This window comes from Narcine bancroftii, chromosome 6 (genome assembly GCF_036971445.1).
Source record: "Narcine bancroftii isolate sNarBan1 chromosome 6, sNarBan1.hap1, whole genome shotgun sequence".
Taxonomy (NCBI): Eukaryota; Metazoa; Chordata; class Chondrichthyes; order Torpediniformes; family Narcinidae; genus Narcine; species Narcine bancroftii.
In genome coordinates, this window is record NC_091474.1 from 183903740 (window position 1) to 183926433 (window position 22694).

The following is a 22694-nucleotide window of genomic DNA, read 5'->3' on the forward strand; positions in this document are numbered from 1 at the left end:
TGGAAAAGAAGGCGACCGGGCAACCCCTTGGTTGTGGGTAGCAGTGAGGGCCACCTCGGAGGTATCGCTCTCCTCCTGGAAGGGGAAGTCCTCATCCACAGCCTGCATCATTGTGTCTGCGATGTCTTGCCTGATGTGGGTGAAGGCTGCCTGTGCCTCAGGTGGAAGGGGAAAAGTTGTGGCTTGGGCCAGTGGGTGGACCTTGTCCAAGAAATGAGGGACCCACTGCGAGTAAAAAGAGAACAGGCCCAGGCTCCTGCAGAGGGCCTTTAGCATAGGGGGGGAGAGGTAACTCCATTAATGGGCGCATGCTTTCTGGATCTGGGCCGATGACTCCATGGGCCACGATGTACCCCAGGATGGTGGGGCGGGTAGTGCTGAACACACACTTCTTCTTGTTGTAAGTAAGGTTCAGCTCCAAGGCCGTCTGGAGGAATTTTTCCAGGTTAGCATCGTGGTCCTGCTGGTCACGGCCGCAGGTAGTGACATTATCCAGATATGGAAACATCGCTTCAGCTTATGCTGGTCTACCATGTGATCCATCTCCCACTGGAAGACCCTGTTTGTGACCTCAAAAGGAACCCAGCAGAACTGGTACAGGCGCCCGTCTGCCTCAAAGATGGAATAGGGCTTGTCCTTTGGGTAGATAGGAATTTTGTGGTACGACGACTTCAGGTCAATCGTGGAGAAAACCCGGTAGCAGGCAATCTCATTGACCATGTTGCCGATCCTTGGCAGGGTGTAGGCATCCATCTGGGTGTACCGATTAATGGTCAGGCTGTAATCCAAGACCATCCTCGGCTTACTTCCCCCTTTGACCAGCAGGACTTGGGCTCTCCAAGGGCTGTTACTGGGCTCTATAACGCCTTCCGCCAGGTGTCACCGCACCTTCGCCTTGATGAAGTCCCTGTCTGCAGCGCAATAACGCCTACTTCTGATGGCGATTGGCTTGCAGCCTAGCGCAAGATGTGGGAAGAGCACTGGTGGGTGATGCACAGTGTGGAGAGGCAGCAGGTTGGCCGGGACTGGTAGGTTGGCGTGCTGTGCAATGTGAGTGGAGGTTGGGGCCCCCCGAAGGTAAGGGTGACACTCTGCAGGTGGCTCTGGAAATCCAGGCCCAGAAGGAGTGGTGCGCAGAGTTTGGGCATGACCAGGAGTCTGAATCCTGTGTAAGTCTCCCCCCCCCCCACAGTTATATTGACCGAGCAGTGCCCAAGGGTACCAACAGTCTTATCCTTGGTGGCGAGGGCGATTGAGCAGGTGGTGGGGTGGACCTTTAACCTTAGGGAGTGGGCCATACTTGGGTGAATGAAGCTCTTGGTGCTGTCACTGTCCCACAGGCACTTCGTTACTTGCCCGTTAACTTGCACATCCATCATCAAGCACCCAAGATCGTGAGGAATGTCCCTGGTCAGCGTGGTGGCGGCCAGAACCATCTCAGAGTCGGAGTCGTCACTATCCAGAGGGATGGGGAGCGTCGATAGGGCGGCCTGGTCATCGCCCATGTTGACCACATTGACATCATTCGTAAGGTGCAACATGCAGTAGCCGACGGTCTCCGGAGGCATAGGGAGCATCGGAAGGGCGGCCTGGTCATCGCCCATGTTGACCACATTGCCATCGGTCGCTGGGTGTGGCATGCGGCAGCTGATGGCACCTGGAGGCGTGAGGAGCGTCAGTAAGGTGGCCTTGTCATCGCCCATGTTGACCACGTCATTCTCAACATCGTCGGGGGCCCTTAGTGTCGGGTGCTGCCTGGCCCAAGATGGAGGCGGCATGTGGGGAGCCGCTACGTGGCTGGCCTCCTTCCCCAGCCGTGTCCACTGCGCCAGGGGAAGTGACATCATCCTGAAGTGATGTCACGCCATGAGCCGGAAGTGATGTCACTGTAGTTCTCAGCGAGGGCTGGTGCAGATGTTCGGGGTACATGCTGCAACGTTTGCTGGCAGGGCCGGATGTAGGGGAAGACGGAAGTCGTCGTGGGGACAATGGCACCATCCGGCACATGCACATGGAGGGGTCCGCAAGGGAAGTAGGGAGGTCATAGAGGGCCGCTGAGCTGCTGGCAGGTTTAGAGAGGCACACTTTTGCAAAGTGGCCTTTCTTGCCGCATCGGGAATAATACAGGTTCTTAGCTCGGCAGTTTTGGCATGATCGTCGATCTGACCCACACCAGGACCCACAGTACTTACAGGGGCGCCAGGCACCTGCCGCAGTGACATTCTCCTTCCCAGCTCGGCCTGGGGCTGCAGCTGCAGTGCGAGAGGGCCATGAGGGAGCCTGGGGAAAACCGGAATTGAAGGCTTCGACATGCAGGGCTGCTGCTTCCAGGGTTTGGACTACTTCCACAGTCCTGGTTAGGGCATATATGTTGTCCTCCAGCAGCTTCTGCTGAATGGCCCTCGGACGAAGGCATCCCGGATCAGCCTCTTGACCTCCTCTACACCTACACCGGGTTCAGCCAGACATGGTCAGGCCAACTCTCGCAAATGACCCAGGTAAGACTCAGCCGTGTCCCCGGGTTGCTGGGCTCGGGTGTTGAGGAGGTATCTTGCACAGACCACATTCATGGGAGGCTTGTTCAAGTTCTCAAGAGTTTCCATTGCGCTCTTGTACGTGGTGCAGCCTTTGGTTACCTGGAAGGCTTGGGGACCCAGTTTTGACTGGAGTAGGACCAACCTCTTCCGATCGGAGTCCAGGATGTCGCCCTCGTGTGCCTCGATGATGCCTCGACCGCGTGCTGCCAGATCTCGAAGTGTGTCTGAGCATCCGGGTGGTGTGGGTCGACCTTGAGGCTCCCTGCACACAGGAGTTTTTCCATGGCAGCCTTGGGAAAATATTGTGGATTAAATTGTGGTGCGCTGTTAGACAGAATCAGACACACACAAGGTAAAGACTAAACAGCAGGCTTTAATCTACAAAAACCTCCACAGAGCCAGGCTGGCTGTGGCTGCAGCCAGTGTGAGGCCTCAGGAGTCCGGCGCAGGCTTAGATCCTGGAGGATGATTGACACCCGATCGGGTGGGGCTTGATCCATTCAGGCCGACTGATTGGCAGATGGCCAGGTGTTGACCTGTCCCCTTACACTTCTGTAGGTACAGAGGTTGCCCCCTGCAGTAGGTTGGTGGTGTACCATCACACAGTTATTATGCTGATTGCCATGTACAAGCTTTAAACAACCCATTAAAGGGGTCAACAGTGCTTTACTTTCATATCACCTTGAAATCACAGAGGTTAATGCTCAGGATGTGTGATAGTACAGACCTATCACCAATGTATATAGTTACAGTATCTAGAGTATGTAATGACTGTGCTTACAGTGATTGGCTGAGAGCTTAGCCACGCCTACTGTCTGGGCCTTAAAGGGTTGTGTCCCTAGCCAGGTTGGATCATTCTGGACTGGTCGGCCACCTGTGAAGAGCTCCTGTCTTTTCCTAATAAAAGCCTTGGTTTAGATCAACAAGTCTTTGGTTCTTTCGATGAGCTCTACAGGATGTCAGTGCCCATGTTTGGCAGTGAACCACAAAGGGTCACAGACTTCAGGGACCATTGAATTGGCTCAGGGCACCAGGAGCTGGAGAACTACCCCCTCCACCCCACACCCCTCACCATCCTACTGCTGAGGAGAAGCCTGGAGAGATCCCAACAGGAAAGGTGACCAAGGCAGTGAACCAGTGAGGGGCCAAGCAGCTGAAGGGCCTGCACAGGCCATGAACTGCAAGAGACTGGCTTGTAGAAACCAGGCATCGCGACCAAAGTAGAGGGCATGAAGGGCTCCTGAAGGGACCTTGTGCATTGAAAATTTCCTGATTGCATCAGAGGTTTGGATCACGGAGCTGGGGTTTGCCAATGGATTGAACAGGAAGTTGTGAAACTGTAGAGGCTGCAGGACCACTGGAAAAAAATCCACAGACACTCAGTGTTTCTGGACTCGGGAGTTTCTCTTTTGCTTCCCATTCTCTTCCTGTCTGCCTTTACAGCAGACAAAAGTTGTTAATTTTGGTGTATTATTACGTTATGTATTAGTACAAGACAATAAAGGAATCTTGGATCAGCATTCTTTGGAATTTCAAAGAATGTGCTGTGATTTTTTTTAAATATGTAAGATTCTAAGGGGCATGCCAAGGTAGTTTTTGAGACAGGAAACACAAGAGTTGGCATGTAATGTGGAGCAAAGAAAAAATTACTGAAAGATTGCAAGTCAGTCAGCCAACATCTGTAGAGGCAAAGGATGATTAATTCTTCAGGCTAGTACCTTGCATCAGGATACCTGCAGAGTCTTGATCTGAAACATCCTGATGCAAGATTTCAATCTGAAGAATCAGTCATCCCTTTGCCTTTATAGATGCTGAGTTATCACTGCTGATGCGAGAAGCTTGAAAAATAGGATATAATTACAAGAAAAGGAACCATCATGCACAGGAATTTCTTCTTGCAGAAGTTGGTGTATTACTGGAATATCCTACGTCAGAAATATGTGTATGTGTTAGATCAATGGAAGTGATCAGTTTAAAGAGAAGATAAAAAAATTGGAAAGAGGGGAGATTTAAAAGCTACATGGAGGGTGGAATAGGCTTGAGAGGCATTCTTTCTCGTCTTCTTCTACATTGTGAAATATTTAATCAATTGGTGTAAAATTTTGTATTTTCCTTTCTGTTCTGTAAAAGCTCATCATTGGGAGCATGGCTCATCAAAACTTTTGACCTCAAAGATGTTGTTTGCCAAGGATCCTGTTGTAGTAATTGATGCAATATGGAGTACTGCGACTCATTTCAGCATTATATAATTGAAAATATACTTACCATGAAGTAAAATGTGATAATGACAATTTTCAAGTTATTTAATGGCACTGGAGATTCTACTGGGCCCTCCCCGGTGTGTGTAATATGGGATTTTCATATCAGACATGGATCACAGTATTTAATTTCTCAGCTCTGCTTGTCTTTTATATGATGTAAATATTAATCCATTTTGTTTCAAGAACAACTTGATAAATTTTTGTCTGAGATTAGTTTACCTGTTCAGGATGCTCCATTTACGTTAAGAGAAATTATTGAGGCTCTTAATTCTTTGCAAATTGGTAAGTCTCCAGGAAAGGATGGTTTCCCACCTGAATTTTACAAGAAATTTAAAGATTTATTAATACCTCCTTTTATAGAGTTGTTGAAACATGCAATGGAAACTCATTCTCTACCAGAATCTTTTTCAAATGCAATTATAACTGTGATACCTAAGAAAGATAAAGATTTATTGAAAACTAAATCATATAGGCCAATATCTTTATTAAATGTTGATTATAAAATTATAGCTAAAGTTTTGCCAAATAAAATGGCTAGATATTTACCAAATTTAATTCAATTTGGAGCAAACTGGTTTTGATAAAAAATGTCATTTGGCTGATAATGTTGCTAGATTGATTTATTACATATATCTCAAAAGAAGGCTGATTTAGCGAGTGCAGTAACTTTAGATGAAAAAAATAACTATTGTTGATAATTGCCTTGACAATCAAGTCTTCTCTTCACCATGCCAAATTGGGATATATCTAGACATGTCAAGTACTTAACTCTGTCCTTAACATCCTCCCTACTCATTGTTCTTTCCCCTGACCTTCTGTTCTTCCGCATCACCCTGCAACCTCTAGGACATCCTCCTGCTGAGCCACCTGGTTCCTCATTCCCTTTGGCTCGTACCTGATTGTTGATGCTCTATTCATGCCTGCCATTCATTGCCTGTCTTATCCCATCAAGTAAAAATGTTCCATTAACATGTTTTAGAAAAAAAATCTAGACAATTAAAGGTCCTGTTGTAATAAATGTCCTGCTGGTATTTCAACATGTTAAATTAGTCACCATTCAGAAAATGCTTCTTAGCTTTGTTGAACAATATATATTTATATGCTTGAAGCAATTTTGCAAGCTACTCTGAAAATATATTTGCATTCATTCTATCTTTATTTAAAAAGCATAAATATGAAAAGAAAATAAATAAAGGAAATATAATGGATTTCATCTGGGAAACATTTATTCTCCCATTGTGCAAAATTCCATTATCTTGCAGGATAAAAATCAGGCAGACAAATTATGTCTACCTATTTACAACCAAAGTAACCCTAGAAGACAGAAATCAAAGTTCGATATGGATTGCTTCTGCTTGTGGCTTGCGTGAATTCTTTTATAATTGAAAATAGCTTTTTATTATTAAACACAAGCAGGGATTAGATAACTAATGCATCCACTGGAATATAATGGCATTTCTGTTTTCTCTGACAGTTGATTTTATTGGAGGATTTGACTCATATGGCTACCAGGGCCCACAGAAAACATCTCATTTACAGCTGCAGCCCATGTACATGTAAGTAGATCTTTTAGCTGAATTTGCTTTAGAGTTTATTATTCCATAATACCTTCTTAAATATTTTATTAGAATTGATTGCAGACTCTGCAAAGGCTGTATTAAACTTCTGCATTCTTCTCCGAGAGGGGGAGTTACTATTCTTTTAACTTTCTGCATAAGCATCTCTGTGGGTTTCTCCTAATTCCTTTAAACTCAACAAAAATTCAGAGGAACTGCAGTGAAATTAATGTCATTCCAGTTGCACTTCCATGGTTTATAAGCACTCCTACACATTAACATGACATACTAACTCGCCAGAATGGTTGTAATCACACTCTTCCAATTGAGGGTCGAACCAAGCTGACTAATGTATGATAGTTATAAAGGAAATCAACATCTATCAGCCATCCAGGCTTCAGAAAATATCATCGTCCTATGCATACCAATTGAAGGACTGAAATGCAAGATAGAACATAGAGCAGAACAGGACCTCCAGCCCACACGTCTGCAACAAATGTGATCCTCAAATTAAGGCTCTGCAGCTTGCACATAATACACATTACTCTATTTCCTACATATTTGTGTGTCTTTCCAGAAGCTCCTTAAACACTACTATTGTATCTTCAAGTACTCCTGGAAGCCTGTTCCAGCCACCTACCACTCACTGTGTTAAAACCCTGCCAGCCACATTTCTTTTAAACTTTCCACACATCCCCACCCCCAACCTTAAACACATGACTTCTGGCATGTGACACTTTTACCCATGGAAAAATGATTCTGACTCTCTACCCTGTTAATGACCATCATCATTTCTCTCCAATGCTCTTGGGAGAACAATCCAAGTTTATCCAACCTCTCCCAAGAGCTCAAACCATCTAATCGAGACATCATTCGACGAAAGAAACACAGATGCTGGAATCTTGAGCAGACAAAGAGTTTCTGGTTTCTAAAGGAACATAATAGGTCAAACAACATCCAGGGAGAGTAATGGTCAGTCCACATTTTAAATCTAAAAATAGAATGAAATGCTGGAGCAAATCAGCTGGTCATGTCGGCATTTCTGGCCTGAGCCCTTCTTCAAGTTTTGCTTATTCCTTGAAGAAGGACTCAGGCCTGAAAGATCAGCAGAATATCTATCTCCTATGAACACTGCAAGACCAGCTGAGATACTCCAGCATTTCAGTGTGTGTTTACTACAATACTACAATCACAACATCTGCAGACTTTAGTATTTCACTCAACATTTTTGATCTTAATACTTTTCCTGCACTAATGCTACCAGATTTACACACAATACTTTTAAGTGTGGCCCAACTAAAGTTGTATATAGCTGCAACATGACAAGGACTTTACTCAATGCCCCACCCAATGAAAGCAAGCATACCACGCACCTTCTTTGTTATTTGACCATGAGCTCTGGAACCCATCTGTGGAAAAGGAGGCTCAAGCCATTGCAGAAGCCATAAGGTACTGGAAGCACTACCTGGCTGGTAGAAGATTTACACTCCTCACTGACCAGCGCTCTGCCACATTCAAGTTCAGCAATGTCAAGAGGGACAAAGTCAAGAATGACAAAATTGCTAGGTGGAGAATCCAACTCTCCACCTACAATTATGACATCGCCTATCAGCCAAGAGCCCTTAATGACCCCCCCAGATGCCTTGTCTAGGGGATGCTGTGCCTCTGCACACACCGGCCAACTGCAGATCATACACAATGAGCTCTGCCATCCAGGGGTCACCCGCATGGCTCATTTTGTCAAGATCCACAATTTGCCGTACTCGGTAGAAGATGTCAGGGAGATGACCAAGTCATGTCAGGTCTGTGCTGAGTGCAAGCCTCACTTTTATCACCCTGCAAAAGTGCACCTGATCAAGTCACCCAGGCCCTTTAAATGGATCAGCATTGATTTTAAGGGACCTCTCCCCTCCATGAACGGGAATATCTTCTTTCTCTCAGTCATCGATGAGTACTCCCGCTTCCCATTCACCATTCCATGCTCAGACACGTCCGCCTCATCGGTTATGAAAGCCCTAGACTTTATTTTCACCCTGTTGGGCTATCCCGGCTATATTCATAACGACCAGGGCTCATCCTTCATGAGCAACGAGCTGCATCAGTATCTGTTGGTGAGGGGCATCGTGTCCAACAGGACTACTACTTACAACCCCTGGAGGAACGGGCAGGTTGAAAAAGAGAGTGCAATAATCTGAAAGGCTGTCAAACTTTGAATCAAAAATGCCTTCCAGACTCACGTTGATAGGATGTCCTCCCCATCGTGCTCCATTCTATTCGGTCACTACTTTTTACTGCGACCAATGCTATTCTTCATGAGCTACTGTTCACATTCGATAGAAGGTCGGCATTGGGGACTACACTCCCAGCCTGGCTCACTAGTCCTGGTCCGGTCCTTCTTAAGAAGCACATGAGGAGAAGCAAGACCGACCCCCTGGTGGAAAGGGTGAAATTGCTCCATGCCAACCCCATGTATGCCTATGTGGAATACTTGGATGGCAGGAAGGACAGCATTTCCATCAGGGTCTGTTGTCTTAGGTGACCCACGAGCTACTGAGCTCTTTCTCTCCGCCCCCACTCAGGGCCTCAGGGGATCTGGTTCAGGAGGAGAGCGAACCCACTCCATCATCAAGCCGGAGCCCCAGCCCACTACCTTCTATCTCAGGGGAACCAGGAGACCCAAGGTGCCCAAGGACCCCAGTGCTAAGGTGCTTCACCAGGATCTCCAGACCCCCCGGTCTGCCTAAATTTGTAAATAATGTATGTACTGTATATTCTTATTTTTCAGTCTTCTGCTGGCTTCTGATCCTATGTTCTCTTTATCCACAAACCCTTAATTCTGCAGGAAGGGGTGAATGCAATGAACTGGGGTTCACTGGGGGATGCTGTATTGATGACTGGCCCTGCCTCCCAGCTCCTCTAAAGCCTACTTGTGAACCCTACCCAATGTTGAAAGCTAATAAAACTGTTTGTTCTCCCTCCAGTCGTGTGAGAGCTTTTATCTACGCTACACTGTGCTGAAGGCGTCTGTTGTGAGGGCGGTCGGGATGTCTCTCTGCGAGTGCACGAGGAGAGTGGCATTGGCCAGGGCATTTTTGGTTGCTTGGAAGGCCTCAGTCACATCCTGAGTCCATTGTATGTTTTTAATGAGTCCTGCCATGAGGGAAAAGAATGGGGGCTGCATGTATGAAGCGATGATAAATGTTGAACATACCTGCAAAATCTTGTAGTCTCTTCATCATTGATGGCATATGGGAAAAGAGAGAATAACATCCACCTTGATGGATAATGGCCTGGCTCTATGCTGGTCAATACAATGGCCCAGGAAGCCAATAGGCTCTCGGCCAAATTGTGACTTCGACAGGTTGATGGTTAGGCCGAAATCGCTCAGCCTGGAGAATAATTGTTTTAAGTGGGCAGCCTGCTCAGTGTGGGTGTGGCTGGTGATTAAAATGTCATCAAGGTAGATGAAGACAAAATGCAGATCCTGGCCCATTGCATCCATCAGCCTCTGTAAAGTCTGAACCGCGTTTTTTAACCCAAAGGGCATGTGGAGAAATTCAAACAATCCAAAGGGGGTTATGATGGCAGTTTTTAGGATATCTTCAGATTGTACTGGGATCTGGTGATAGCCTCTGTTGAGGTCCACCTTTGAGAATATCAATGCTCCTTACAGATTAACAGTAAAGACTTGGATATGGGGCACAAGATATCTGTCTGGTATGGTGGCCTCGTTGAGGCAGTGGTAGTCTCTGCACGGCGTCCAGCCACCTGCTGCCTTGGGGAGCATGTAGAGAGGGGAGACCCAAGGATTATTGGAGTGCTGCAAAATGCCAAATTCCTCCATCTTTTTGAATTCATCCCTGGCTAGGTTGAGTTTCTTGGAGGGGGAGACACTGTGCCCTGGCATGGAGAGGAGGGCAAATTGTTTTATCTGTAACAATTTGGTGCTTCACCCCATGTTTGGGTTCGGCTGAGTGGAAGTTACATGTGGTGATGGAGGGGAATTCTGCTAGGACCCGAGCAAATTTGTTGACAGCAGTACTCACTGAATTCAGGTGGGGGCTGCTGAGTTCAGTGCCCTTGAGCGAGAGTGACTGAAATGTCTGGGCGTGCACTAGCTGGTGGCCCTTGATATCCACCAAGAGTGAGTTGGCCCACAGGAAATCTGCACCCAGTAATGGTTGTTGCACAGCCACCACTGTAAACTTCCAAGTGAATTGTCTGTCCTCAAAACAGGGGAATGGTGCAATTGCTGAATGTTCAGATGTTGGAGCCATTTGCCGCTCGAATCTTCCAGCCCTCTTTGCCACAGCGGGCCTCCAGGCTGGTCAGGGGAACGATGCTGCATTGTGCCCCAGTGTCCACCAAGAAACATCAGCCTGGTAGGGAGTATTGAATGTGTAGCAAGTGTTACAAGCCCAGAGGGCCCCAAAACCCAGCAGCAATAGATATTTACCAAGCCAAATGGTTACTTAATCAAAAGTTGCTTTTAATTATCTTTAAACAAGAAAACAGAATCATACTTTAAATTATCACTACTAACTTAACCCCCTTATAATTCTAAGTGCATGTGTGTGTAAGTTCAAAAAAGTTCTTTGATTCACAGTCCAATCTCACTTCTCACTTCTTACTCCTCCAAGTTCACTGGTTGTAGCCAATTCTTATACTGTGCACAGAATTTAACATTTATAAAGTTCACCAGACTTTGATGCTTGAAGGGTAAATGGTTACTGCTCAGGAAGGTTCTTGTCGGGTTTCAGAGAGAGATTTGTTGTTCATGGACACAAACTAATCCCTTTTAATCAGCCACGTTAGTGTCATGCCGAAGAAACTTGCCCCATCAGGGTTTTCCAGGTCACCACAAAGTTCTTTTATATTTCACTTATTCCAAGTGAAACATTAGACATGAACCACAAGGGCTTTGACCAGGCTTTAAGCATTCATAACCCATCTTCCAAAATTGGGTTTTCCACAAGCTTGCCAGCTTGTCCTGTTCCAGTTCCAGTTGCTGCTGCTGATCGTAAAACTGATCAGTATCTCTGTCTCTGTCTCTCTCTCTGAGAGAAAGCCTGTTTGACTCTCTCTGCTTGCAAAACCACATGACCCTCCTAGAACAGCAAGTTCCACTCCAGACAGAATGTGGCTCCAACAAGTTCTTTCATCTGTTGCCTTTTTGTAAACAATAATCCATTAGAGAAATCTCTTGGGCACTCTCCAAAGCTTTTACAAAGACAGTTGGCCCCAACTTGTCTAGCATGAGAAGAGCTCCAGTATTTTAAATAAGATCTGTTTTAAAGTGTTTGTATATGACCTACACCAAAAACCCTGCCCCAATTTATCTCCCAAAAACATGTCTATATTCTGTCACACAGGCTATGCAGTTGGCTGGTCGTCGCAACCATTAACGGCGGCTAGCCTGAGCATTTCCCTGGAACGTGCGGGGGAGCAGCATCAACGGGCCTCGGAACCCCACTGTCGGTGATAAAAACAGTACTGCTCACTGGTGAGGTGTTGTGTTCCGGTGATCAGTTGGTCAGACAGTTGGTCAGAAGGTCGGTCAGTGGTCTTCCTGGCCAAATGCTGATGACGCGGTGCTGTCACCTGCTCAAGCCAAGCCCAGGCATCCCTCTTTGCCACCCATAGCAGGTCTGCTCGGACAGCCACCTTCCTGACCTTCCTGGGGTCATCAAAGTCTTCCTCCGCAATGAGCAGCCAGATGTCCTCAGGCAGCCTCTCCAGGAAGATCTGCTGGAACAGTGGGCAGGAGCTGTGGCCATCATTGAGAGCGAGCATGTCGCTCATGAGAGCAGAAGGGGCCCTGTCCCCCAAACTTTTGATATGCAACAGTTGGGCAGTGTGCTAGCATTTTGAGAGCCCGAAAGTGTGGGTTAACAGCTCTTTGATGGCCACATACCTTCCTTGTTCCGGGGGCTGCTGGATGAAGTTAATAATGTGGGCTGCAGTGTCCTGATTGAGAGCCCTGACCACGTGATGGTAGTGTGAGTCATCGGCAGAGATCCGTCGAATGGTGAACAGCACCTCATCTTGCTGGAACCACACCCATAGCTGTGACATCCAGAAGCCAGCCAGCTTCAGTGCTACAACGTTGATCGTAGGTTGCTCCTCCATTTTCTGGTCCAAAGTGCCATTTGGACTGGTTGGGTCACCACTGTAGTGAGGTTGGTACAGCTACAGCTAGGTTATAGCTCTCAGTCATAGCCCCAAGGCTGTAGCTTGAATCCGCAGGAGAAGAAAGACACATTCAACAATAGAGTGTATTCGACACTGAGTTTAATCAGTGGTAGCTCTGCCTTTTATAGACATCTTGGCCATGTCACCACTGGGGCGTAGCTTGAGTGGGCCGGCTGCCGATTGGTTACCTCAGATGCCCAGGCCCCAATTGGCTCCCTATGATCTACCGGCGGTGATTGGCCAGTTTTACTGCTGTATTAGCGGCCTATGGAAATGGGCGGTTCAGCCCGCACAATGTTTTGCCAGTCGCCATGTTCGATGGCCATTTCCTGTGTCGGCCCAAGGCACGGGCCACTATATAACCAGGAAGGGCCATGTCAAATACCTTAGTAAGGTCCCTGTAGACAACATCAACTACCCTGCATTCCGAAAAAGACTGGTGACACAAAATCAACTGGGCAATGGTTTGGATCCAGGATAGCCGAGCCCAATGTTTCACAATAGGTAGGCAGTTGTAGCATCAGAGGGTCTTTAATGGTTTTGGTGATGAACAGGTAAACTTCAGCATTGAAAATGAGACATGGAGAACCAAGGTTAAAAGAGTTTATTTACTTTCCCCTGCAATAATAAATATTACCAATTCCCTATGTTTGCACACCTATGGCTTAATTACATGTTAGGATAATGTTGAAGATTATAAAAACTGTTCAATTATAAGGATATAAAGGTACAAAGTGATTCCACTTCTAAAAATTCTTTCAGTGATAATGGCGTGCACCAATATCAGTGCCTTGAAAGATCACAGTGTTTAAAAAGGATCCAAAACAACAATTAATTTAGGAGTAATCTTGCATGACAATCTGAATAACATACAGATATGTCTTTTCATTGGAATATTACCCACTATTTATTAGATAAGAAATTGAAAGTGCTTCATGAAAAATACTTATCATTTATTGTTGATATCTCTACAATTGAATTTTTTTTTCTAATTTTCCATGATTGTTTTCATGTTATCAATAAATAGTCACATTCAATATGAGGATATTTATTCACCTTAAAGAAGCTGTCTTTTTAACATTTGTTCCATTAAATGCATTGAAATCTACCATAAAATTGGGAATCCAGGAGTTCACACAATTTAAATTTTTAACTTTTCATCCAATTATATCAACTGCTTGCATTTATATTATGTCTTTAAAGTTCAATAGGGTGCTTAAAAGAGGAATTTAAAAGAAGGATTCTGAAATGCATGTACTGGTGTCTGTGCTAAAAAGTCTATGGGGTCAAGAGCTGAATTATGGATGGAATTGATGTCAATATTTGTTAGTAGTCTGGTCAACCCATGGAAGGAGAATGGAATTTGTAATCATCAGGTAGTGTTTATCATATGGGCAAAAATAATTGCTGCAATCTTTGCAATGTTTATCTGGGGGAACTAATTCAAAGAGCAGATTGATATGATGGAATCATTGAAAGGGTTTGGAGATGTTAGAAAGTGGGATGTCAACATCACCCCTGTGAAAGCATGGTACTGCAGGTTCTGTTGTCTAGGGGTAGCAATTAGAAAAAGAAAAATAGATTGGGGGTGGATGCTTGGGGGACTCCATTGGTGGTAAAGCTGGTACAGGGAGAAAATAATTTTTTGGTTTTTCTTTGGCTATGATGGATAGAGCCAATTAATGCAGGACCTTTGAGGTAAAGCATTGAAGGAGGACCTCATGCTAGTTTGTCTCACAGTCTGCAGATAAAGCAAGGGAACTAACAGGGGGAATTTTTACAAGGACAGCCAGAAGGAATGTGGAACTACTAACTTTGCAGGAATTGTCAAGTGAGTAGATGGTGAGATTTGTGGACAAGATGAAAACACAAAAGAAATGATGTAAGATAGATAAACTTGGGAAAAGCTAAGAGATATTTAAAACTGTAAAACACCAACTGGAACTCAAAAGAATATAGTCTGACAGGAATAATGGAAAGAAAATAGGCATTTTATTGTCAAAGTTTGAATCGCGATTAGCATGAATTTAAAATCAAAGACATATTGAAATGGCACCACATAAAACACTGGAATCTGTGTATATTATATAATTTTGTATGGCATCAGCCTGGACAGTGGAGAGTAGTACAAACATTTAAAAGGTATCTTGTATAAAATTAACAATGCAGATATAATTCCAGGTAAGTAGTGCAATCTAATACAAGAGTAAAAGGGTTATGATGAATATTTATGTTAATAGTTCATCCACATTTAGAGCAATACATGATGTGTTATTCCCTTATTGTAGAAATAACATTAACGCCACCTAGAACATGATTTAAATTCTGCAATGTGATTATAAGGGATGATAAGATATGTAGATTAAATAAAGATCTTTTCCTTTTGCGGCTATCCAGTTGCAATTTCCCTTCTCTAAAGTATAAATGCATCATTGAGTAATCTAGAGTTATTGTTAGCCAACACACTTTGAAAGGTTGGCAGATAATTCACCACTTCTGACATTTACCATAGAGCAATTCTAAATCATGCCACAATGAAAAATTATTCTTCTACATTTAGAATTAACATTTGAGAGGATTGTACAAAGAATACATACTATTGCTAAAACAGATGAGGCATCACATAAAAGCCATTGTCTAATTTGGGCCTCACCCGAGGCACATTGACATAGCAGAATACAGTGTGAGGTCGGCACAATTGGAAAAACAGTTGGGCAATCCTGCACATTTCTGCTTCATACAGTTATAGAGCCTTTTTGTGAGGAAGATTTTCGGCTTGTCTGCAGTCCACATGTAGCCATTAGGGTTTTAGTTTGGCATCCCATCCCACTAACCCAGTTCTATTCATCAAACCACCTTCATATAAGAAAACAGAACAGTCTCTCTTTCTTCTCTTTGGCTTGGTTCGCAGACGAAGATTTATGGAGGGGTAAATGTCCACATCAGCTGCAGGCTCGTTTGTGGCTGACAAGTCCGATGCGGGACAGGCAGACACGGTTGCAGCGGTTGCAGGGGAAAATTGGTTGGTTGGGGTTGGGTTTTGGGTTTTTCCTCCTTTGTCTTTTGTCAGTGAGGTGGGCTCTGTGGTCTTCTTCAAAGGAAGTTGCTGCCCGCCGAACTGTGAGGCGCCAAGATGCACGGTTTGAGGCGATATCAGCCCACTGGCGATGGTCAATGTGGCAGGCACCAAGAGATTTCTTTAGGCAGTCCTTTTACTCTTCTTTGGTGCACCTCCGTCACGGTGTCCAGTGGAGAGCTTGCCATATAACACGATCTTGGGAAGGCGATGGTCCTCCATTCTGGAGACGTGACCTACCCAGCGCAGTTGGATCTTCAGCAGCGTGGATTCGATGCTGTCGGCCTCTGCCATCTCGAGAACTTCGATGTTAGGGATGAAGTCACTCCAATAAATGTTGAGGATGGAGCGGAGACAACGCTGGTGGAAGCGTTCTAGGAGCCGTAGGTGGTGCCGGTAGAGGACCCATGATTCGGAGCCGAACAGGAGTGTGGGTATGACAACGGCTCTGTATACGCTTATCTTTGTGAGGTTTTTCAGTTGGTTGTTTTTCCAGACTCTTTTGTGTAGTCTTCCAAAGGCGCTATTTGCCTTGGCGAGTCTGTTGTCTATATCATTGTCGATCCTTGCATCTGATGAAATGGTGCAGCCGAGATAGGTAAACTGGTTGACCGTTTTGAGTTTTGTGTGCCCGATGGAGATGTGGAGGGGCTGGTAGTCATGGTGGGGAGCTGGCTGATGGAGGACCTCAGTTTTCTTCAGGCTGACTTCCAGGCCAAACATTTTGGCAGTTTCCGCAAAACAGGACGTCAAGCGCTGAAGAGCTGGCTCTGAATGGGCAACTAAAGCGGCATCGTCTGCAAAGAGTAGTTCACACACAAGTTGCTTTTGTGTCTTGGTGTGAGCTTGCAGGCGCCTCAGATTGAAGAGACTGCCATCCGTGAGGTACCGGATCTACTGTTTGATTAAATGTATTTATATTTTGAAAATTGTTGTTATTGCATGGTTTTCAGAAATTAAAGAAAACTGCACTGAGACAAAATATAAATATTTTATGGCCGTTGCTTAATTATATCCAGTTAAAATATTAATTTCTACTGGAAACTAAAGATTAAATTAACTTGTAATAAATATCTTTTGAATCACCAGTGTAAAATATGCATGATCACCATAAATATTCCTCTATGTCGATTTTTCAAGTTTTATGTGATTATTGGAATATTGGATAGAACCTTCAGCATGGCTAAGCACTTCTATAATTTTCTACTGAATTTGATTTGTTTTGGGGACAATATTTTTGCCACATGAGCACATCAAAGTGTTCAGAAATTGGTCTATCTTCCATGCATGTGTTGCAGAAGCATTCATTCAGAATGTATCATTGCACTTACGGTACACAATGGAAAATTAGCTTGTAGCAGAAATTAAGAGACAGGTATAAATTCAAATTTTTCCCATATTTGTAACCAGAATGTTACTATTTAATTGTTACATCAATCACAACAATTTAAGAAAGTTTACGTTGTATATAATCCACAAACCATGCAACTATAAAAGCATTGGAGAAGCAAAGTCACTTGGTGGATTTAACAAATATTTAAATGGGGTAAAGTAGATGAAATTGCTTTCACAAAGACATTGGGAACTTTTGCTTCATTAATACGATACAGCTACAGAGCAAAAATAAAAAATAAAATTATGATAAACCTGTACAAATTGCTGGTTAGGCCTCATATAAGGTAATGTGCAGATCCCGTGAATGGATAAACCAAGCAACATAGCTTTAGCCTTTTGATGTAATTGAAAGCCATCATAATTCAAGCAAATCTCTTTTACATCCTCTTCAACCTCTTGAATGAACATAATACCATTAATTTCTGTGGGTTTACTGAAAGTTCTTATCTATATTAAGCTGTTGTTTTGAAATAACAAACTTTTCAATTTGATCTGTAATTTCAAAATGTTATTTACTTAAACCTAAGTGACCTATTCCAGCACCCTCTTGGTGTACCTTTTGGTTCTTATTGGCTCTCCTTGTTTTTCATACCAGAATGATTCATTACAGATTAATGAGAGTGAAATGTCACCTTTTTACGGTTCTAAAATCAAGTATCCATAGCATTTACTACATTTCCAGGTTAGATTTAATTTGCACACTTTGAAAAGAATCTATGTGCATCTAAGACCAGGTCCTCAATATACATTATATCTAATCCATCAGTGGGCCCATTAGAGTCATCTGGGAATTTTCCCTGCAGTATGTTAATTTTTTAAAAAATTTTAGACATACAGTATGGTAACAGGTTATTTTCAGCCCACGTGTCCATGCCGCCGAATTTACACCCAATTAACCTACATCCCCAGTATGTTTCAAAAGGTGGGAAGAAACTGGAGCCCCTGGGGAGTATGTAAAAACTCCTTACAGACAGCGCGGGATTCAAACCCTGGTCCCGATCGCTGACACTGTAAAAGCGTTGCGCTAACTGCTGCGCCAATCGTGTTGATCAGTAAGTTGCCATTACTCTCTGGTTTCTGTCCTTCTGTCAACATACACAATGACACATCCTTTCATTCTTGTTCCCTTTTTTCCAAAGTTAATCGGATAGTTGTCTTAGTGCACCCTGCGCTTCTTCTGATCTCTATACAGGTCTCTAATGAAGAAGTCAATTGACATCCAAGTATCAGATGATCATTCCTTCTGTCTCCATTCACTTAGATTGTGGAAGATTTATACCCTAATTTCATCGACAATCTGTACAGCAATCCTCAGTACTCATGTTTTAGATGATTCTAAATTTCATTTACAGTGCACTGCATATTTTTGTTGTACATTCACACATGAAAAAGTCACAGTCATAAAGTTCTATAAGCATGGAAAAATGCCCTTTGGCATATGGAAGTAATTCACAGGAAATTCCTGGCACATTTCAACATTTATTTAATGTATTGGATAAGTAGCAAAAAAGAAAAACAAAGGGCCTCGTCATTCGTCAGCACTCAGCTCCTTTAAGCCACAACCCAGACACATGCAGTCCTGCTATAAACCCAGGACGTGTGTGACTGATGTTGATGACTGATATCACTCTGCGCTGTGGCTGGATTCCATTTTGAATCAAACAACTGTGATTCCCCAGCATTTCCACACTTCCTAATTGATTCTGCAGCTTATCACTTATCAGCTCTGACTGTAACTGCAGTTCTTGACCAGTTCGGTTTTTTTTTAATACGTTAGATGTATTTTTTCTAGTTATTTGTGGCCACTTGAAATATTAATCTAATTCTCCAGCATTGTAAATTTGAATCTCTTCCAATCACCCTTGGAGGAAAAAAAAGTCTCAAAGCAGCAACAGGTTTATTTTTAGGAATTCAATTTTCATTGAAATAGAAAAGATTACTAAATTTAAACTAGTGCACATGCCCATTACATGAATTCTGGATTTAACAGTCTGACTCTGAATCACACTGAGCATTGTCTTGCTAATTCCTGTGGACTGTACCAAGTGCATATGCATCCAAAACCTGTATTTGCATCTGAAATATGATTTTACCAGATTTGGTTAGTAAGAACATAGACTATACAACATCACAGCTCAATAGAGGCCTTTCAGATCATGATGTTGTGCCGACCTATATAAACCTTCTTTACCTCACACCCATAATCTTCTATTTTTCATGCATCCATGTGCTTGTCTTAAGGGTCTTTTGTATCAGCCTCCATCACCACCCTTGGCAATGCATTCCAGGCATCCACTACTCTTTGTGTAAAAAAAAAACTTATCTCTGATATCTCCCTGAAACTTTCTTCCCTTCACCTTGTTCTCTGGTGTTGGCTGGTCTCGCCCCAAGAAAACAGGTGCTGGCAGACCACTCTTCCTATACCTCTCATAATCTTGTAGACCACTATTAAGTCCTGTAGATCTTTATCAAGTCAAAGTTGGGCCCTAAAAAGCACTCTGATTTCTGTTATCCTTCAGTCTGCTTGCATGTGTTGACAATGGAAGCAGAGTTTAGAGTCCAATCCCTCATGGAGTTGTCTGGATTTTATCAAGTGCACTGACATGCAATACTTATTAAATCTCTTTAAAAGTTCAAAAATACTTAAAACTTTATATTATAATTGATTGATATCACTTTTATCATTTTAGGTCAAAATAAGCTGGAAACTGGATGCCTTAAAATTCTCCTGACTTCAAACTTTTCATATCTTAATTTACAAGAATCTGCTGGTGCTGACTTTTATATTGTTCAGTGTAGATCACTGAGCATGTTTGAAGTGATGTCCTAGCTCTGAGGTTTGGAATAATGGAAGACCCAACTAAAATGCAAGCAAATGAAAGACTTCAACATTTTAAAACTCCACATATTAACCAGAAAACGTTCTGCTCTGTGTTTCAACATGCGGAATTAAACAAGTGGAAGTTTGGTGCCTAAAGATCGAACTTAAGTATTGGTGCCCTCTGGAGGGCAATGTGAAAATGTTACTGTACAGTTCTCTTGAATGATTCCGGATTGTCAATTTTAATTGCAACTGTTCATCAACAAATTGGATTAACAGTTTATATTTAGAGGTCATTGTTAAATAAGCATTTCTGCTGCATAAGATGCAAATGGTGAATTGAACCAGTGCCATGATTTTACTAAGGATTGGGTGATTCTACCAAATGTGAGCTAGTTCTTGTACTAGAACCACATTTGCCTTAATACATGCAGATCCAAACATCCCTGAGTGAAATAAAAATGTTTGGAAGAATGGGAGAGGGGATATGAAATGGTGGAATTATTTCCTTGACTGACTACTGATGGAGTCAGTGCTCTACGATAACATTGCTCCCATAGCTTTCCGGGAGATGCTTTGAATTCCCCTGGCTCTTCAGTAAGTAGTCCATCTCATCTTTTAGTGTCCCTATACAAGAATAAATATGAAGCTATGAAAGAAATGGGCAGCCCTGTTATATGAATAGTTGAAAGCCTTTATAGGTCACATGAAAAATAGATGAAAGGCAAGAATCAAACAAAAGTTGGTAGTAGGGTGTAGTCAAGACACATTTGTTTCTTTGTTCCACTCCTTCCACTGTAATCTACTAAAGCTGTCTACATTTTTCTATCTTCATGTATATGGCAGCTATTATGTTTTTACACAGGGATACATGTACATTTATGTTTATTGATACAGATTAAAGACTAGAAATTGTATTTACTGTTATTTTTTAATGCACAGGTCTGTTGAAGTACTTTGTGATGATCATATTTGTTATTATCTGTATAAAAGATACACAATTTTATTATCTGTATCAACATTCTGTTGGTCCCATGGTGTTTTTAGAAACCAAATCTGCTATAGGCTATGTCTTATACATTATATCTTAGTATATTTGTGGCTCATGGTTGTACTTTGTTAGGTAGTTGGACGGTGCTATAACAAACTAAACTATAGTAAAATATGCTTGCATTAATGTTCTATACTTGCCTGTTCAAATGCCTTTTCTTGCCGAGTTCTTGCATTTGATCCAAATGTTACAGATTGGAGTTACATTTCAGTTTATTTATCTCTGCTTGTAATACTAAAGGGAACAGTGATTGTTTCATTATTTTACATGTCATCAGAACAGTTCAATTTTACCATTTTTCTTTAAGCTGGAGGTTGGATGAAATGGTGAGTAAAAACATGTTTTTAATTATTGTTGATTATGTTGGGAACAGGTCCAAAAGCTGGCGGAAATGTTGGCTGACACAGAATCTACCATCTGTGCAATTAAGATGTGGTTCCCCAAGGCCAGTTAATGTCCAAATTGAGATCTTTATTAATACAAATAAAATTAATAGTTTATTAGGTACTTAGAAAACTGCATTCAATGTCAGATTTTGTTGGTTATGCTTGTAAAATAGAAACCTGGGCAGATTCATTTGATTTGTTTTTCGTTGTCATGTCAGAAACTGGGATGGTGCATGAAACATTCATGCCCAGAAATTCAAATACAGTTGGAATTGGTAAATTTAATAAAACATTACATTTGTGCATTGTACTCTGGAAAGCATTTTAGAGGCAGTGTGTAATTCAGCGAAGTGACCACTTCGTCACAAACTGTTTCTCAATTTTGAGACAATCGTAATCCTATGACTTCTTATGATGTGGTCAGCTTGATAATAAATTGAGTTCAATGGAATAAAATATGGTGCAACTCCCACTCGAGGAGAATTTCTACTCCAAAGGATAGAAATATGGCACCATCAAAGGTTTCTGAGAAATATTAAAAATTATTTATTTTTACTTATTTCACAATTTCTAAGGATTTTAAAGATCATTCCTAGAAATATGTCACTAAAATAATAACTTTGCCCTACACTATTAACCCACACACAGGTTAGCAGTAGGAACAGACAGCTTTTCATCTGAACATAGCGGTATGAAAACCTAGCAGGCCTTGAAAGGGAGAATTTATTTTCTCCATGGAAGTGGCCAGTTGATGGAAATAGAAAGCTACCCATTGGTGTTAAATATTTTAATGAGATATTTATTTTTATAGTTATAGATAATGCTGAGGAAAGTTTATTTCTCATATTCAATTATAAAACTAAATTAGAGCACTGGTGAATTTACATCAGTGAGAAAATAAGTGACTGGAGTCAGAATTACCACTATTATTTACCTCCTAATGTCTGATTTTTATTATTGAATTTCTTCCTTGAAGAGGAGCATGGTCCTTATTTACTTGGACACCCTTGTGCTGTAAGCACATTTGGAAAAGCCTTTTTATTTGAAAGAAATAAATTTTTCAGGATTAACATATTGCTGTGAGTTTAATACGCTATTACAGTAATGTATAAGAAAATGTGTTTACCTTTAACTGTACCAATATTTTATTTCATCAACATCGCTATCAAGTATGAGAACTGATCATTTGCTCCTTTTGTCATCATCTTCAAACATCAATTCACAGGTAATTATGAAGTCGACATGAATTAATTAATTTAAATTTGGAAAAGCAGCGATAACAGGCCCTTCAGGAAGGAAGAGATGGAGGGAGGGAGGAAGGAAGGAAGGACAGACATAAATTTACCATTTATTTGTTTCAGAGATGCATCTTGACAACGATTTGAATTTCTATTTCCATGCAAATCATCTTACGATGCT

General features: G+C 42.5%; 1 protein-coding gene across 7 annotated transcripts in view; it reads left to right on the forward strand.

Moving 5' to 3' along the window:
- The window catches only part of nkain2 (sodium/potassium transporting ATPase interacting 2), a 544966-nt gene extending 522563 nt beyond the window's left edge, over positions 1–22403 (forward strand). For all 7 annotated transcript variants that reach the window (XM_069886894.1, XM_069886895.1, XM_069886898.1 and 4 more), the window contains 2 exons: positions 6273–6354; positions 19708–22403. In XM_069886894.1, the coding sequence (XP_069742995.1) occupies positions 6273–6354; positions 19708–19717 (92 nt within the window). In that variant the 3' untranslated portion in view covers positions 19718–22403. The remainder of the gene's footprint in view (positions 1–6272; positions 6355–19707) is intronic.
- Positions 22404–22694: the final 291 nt, after the last annotated feature.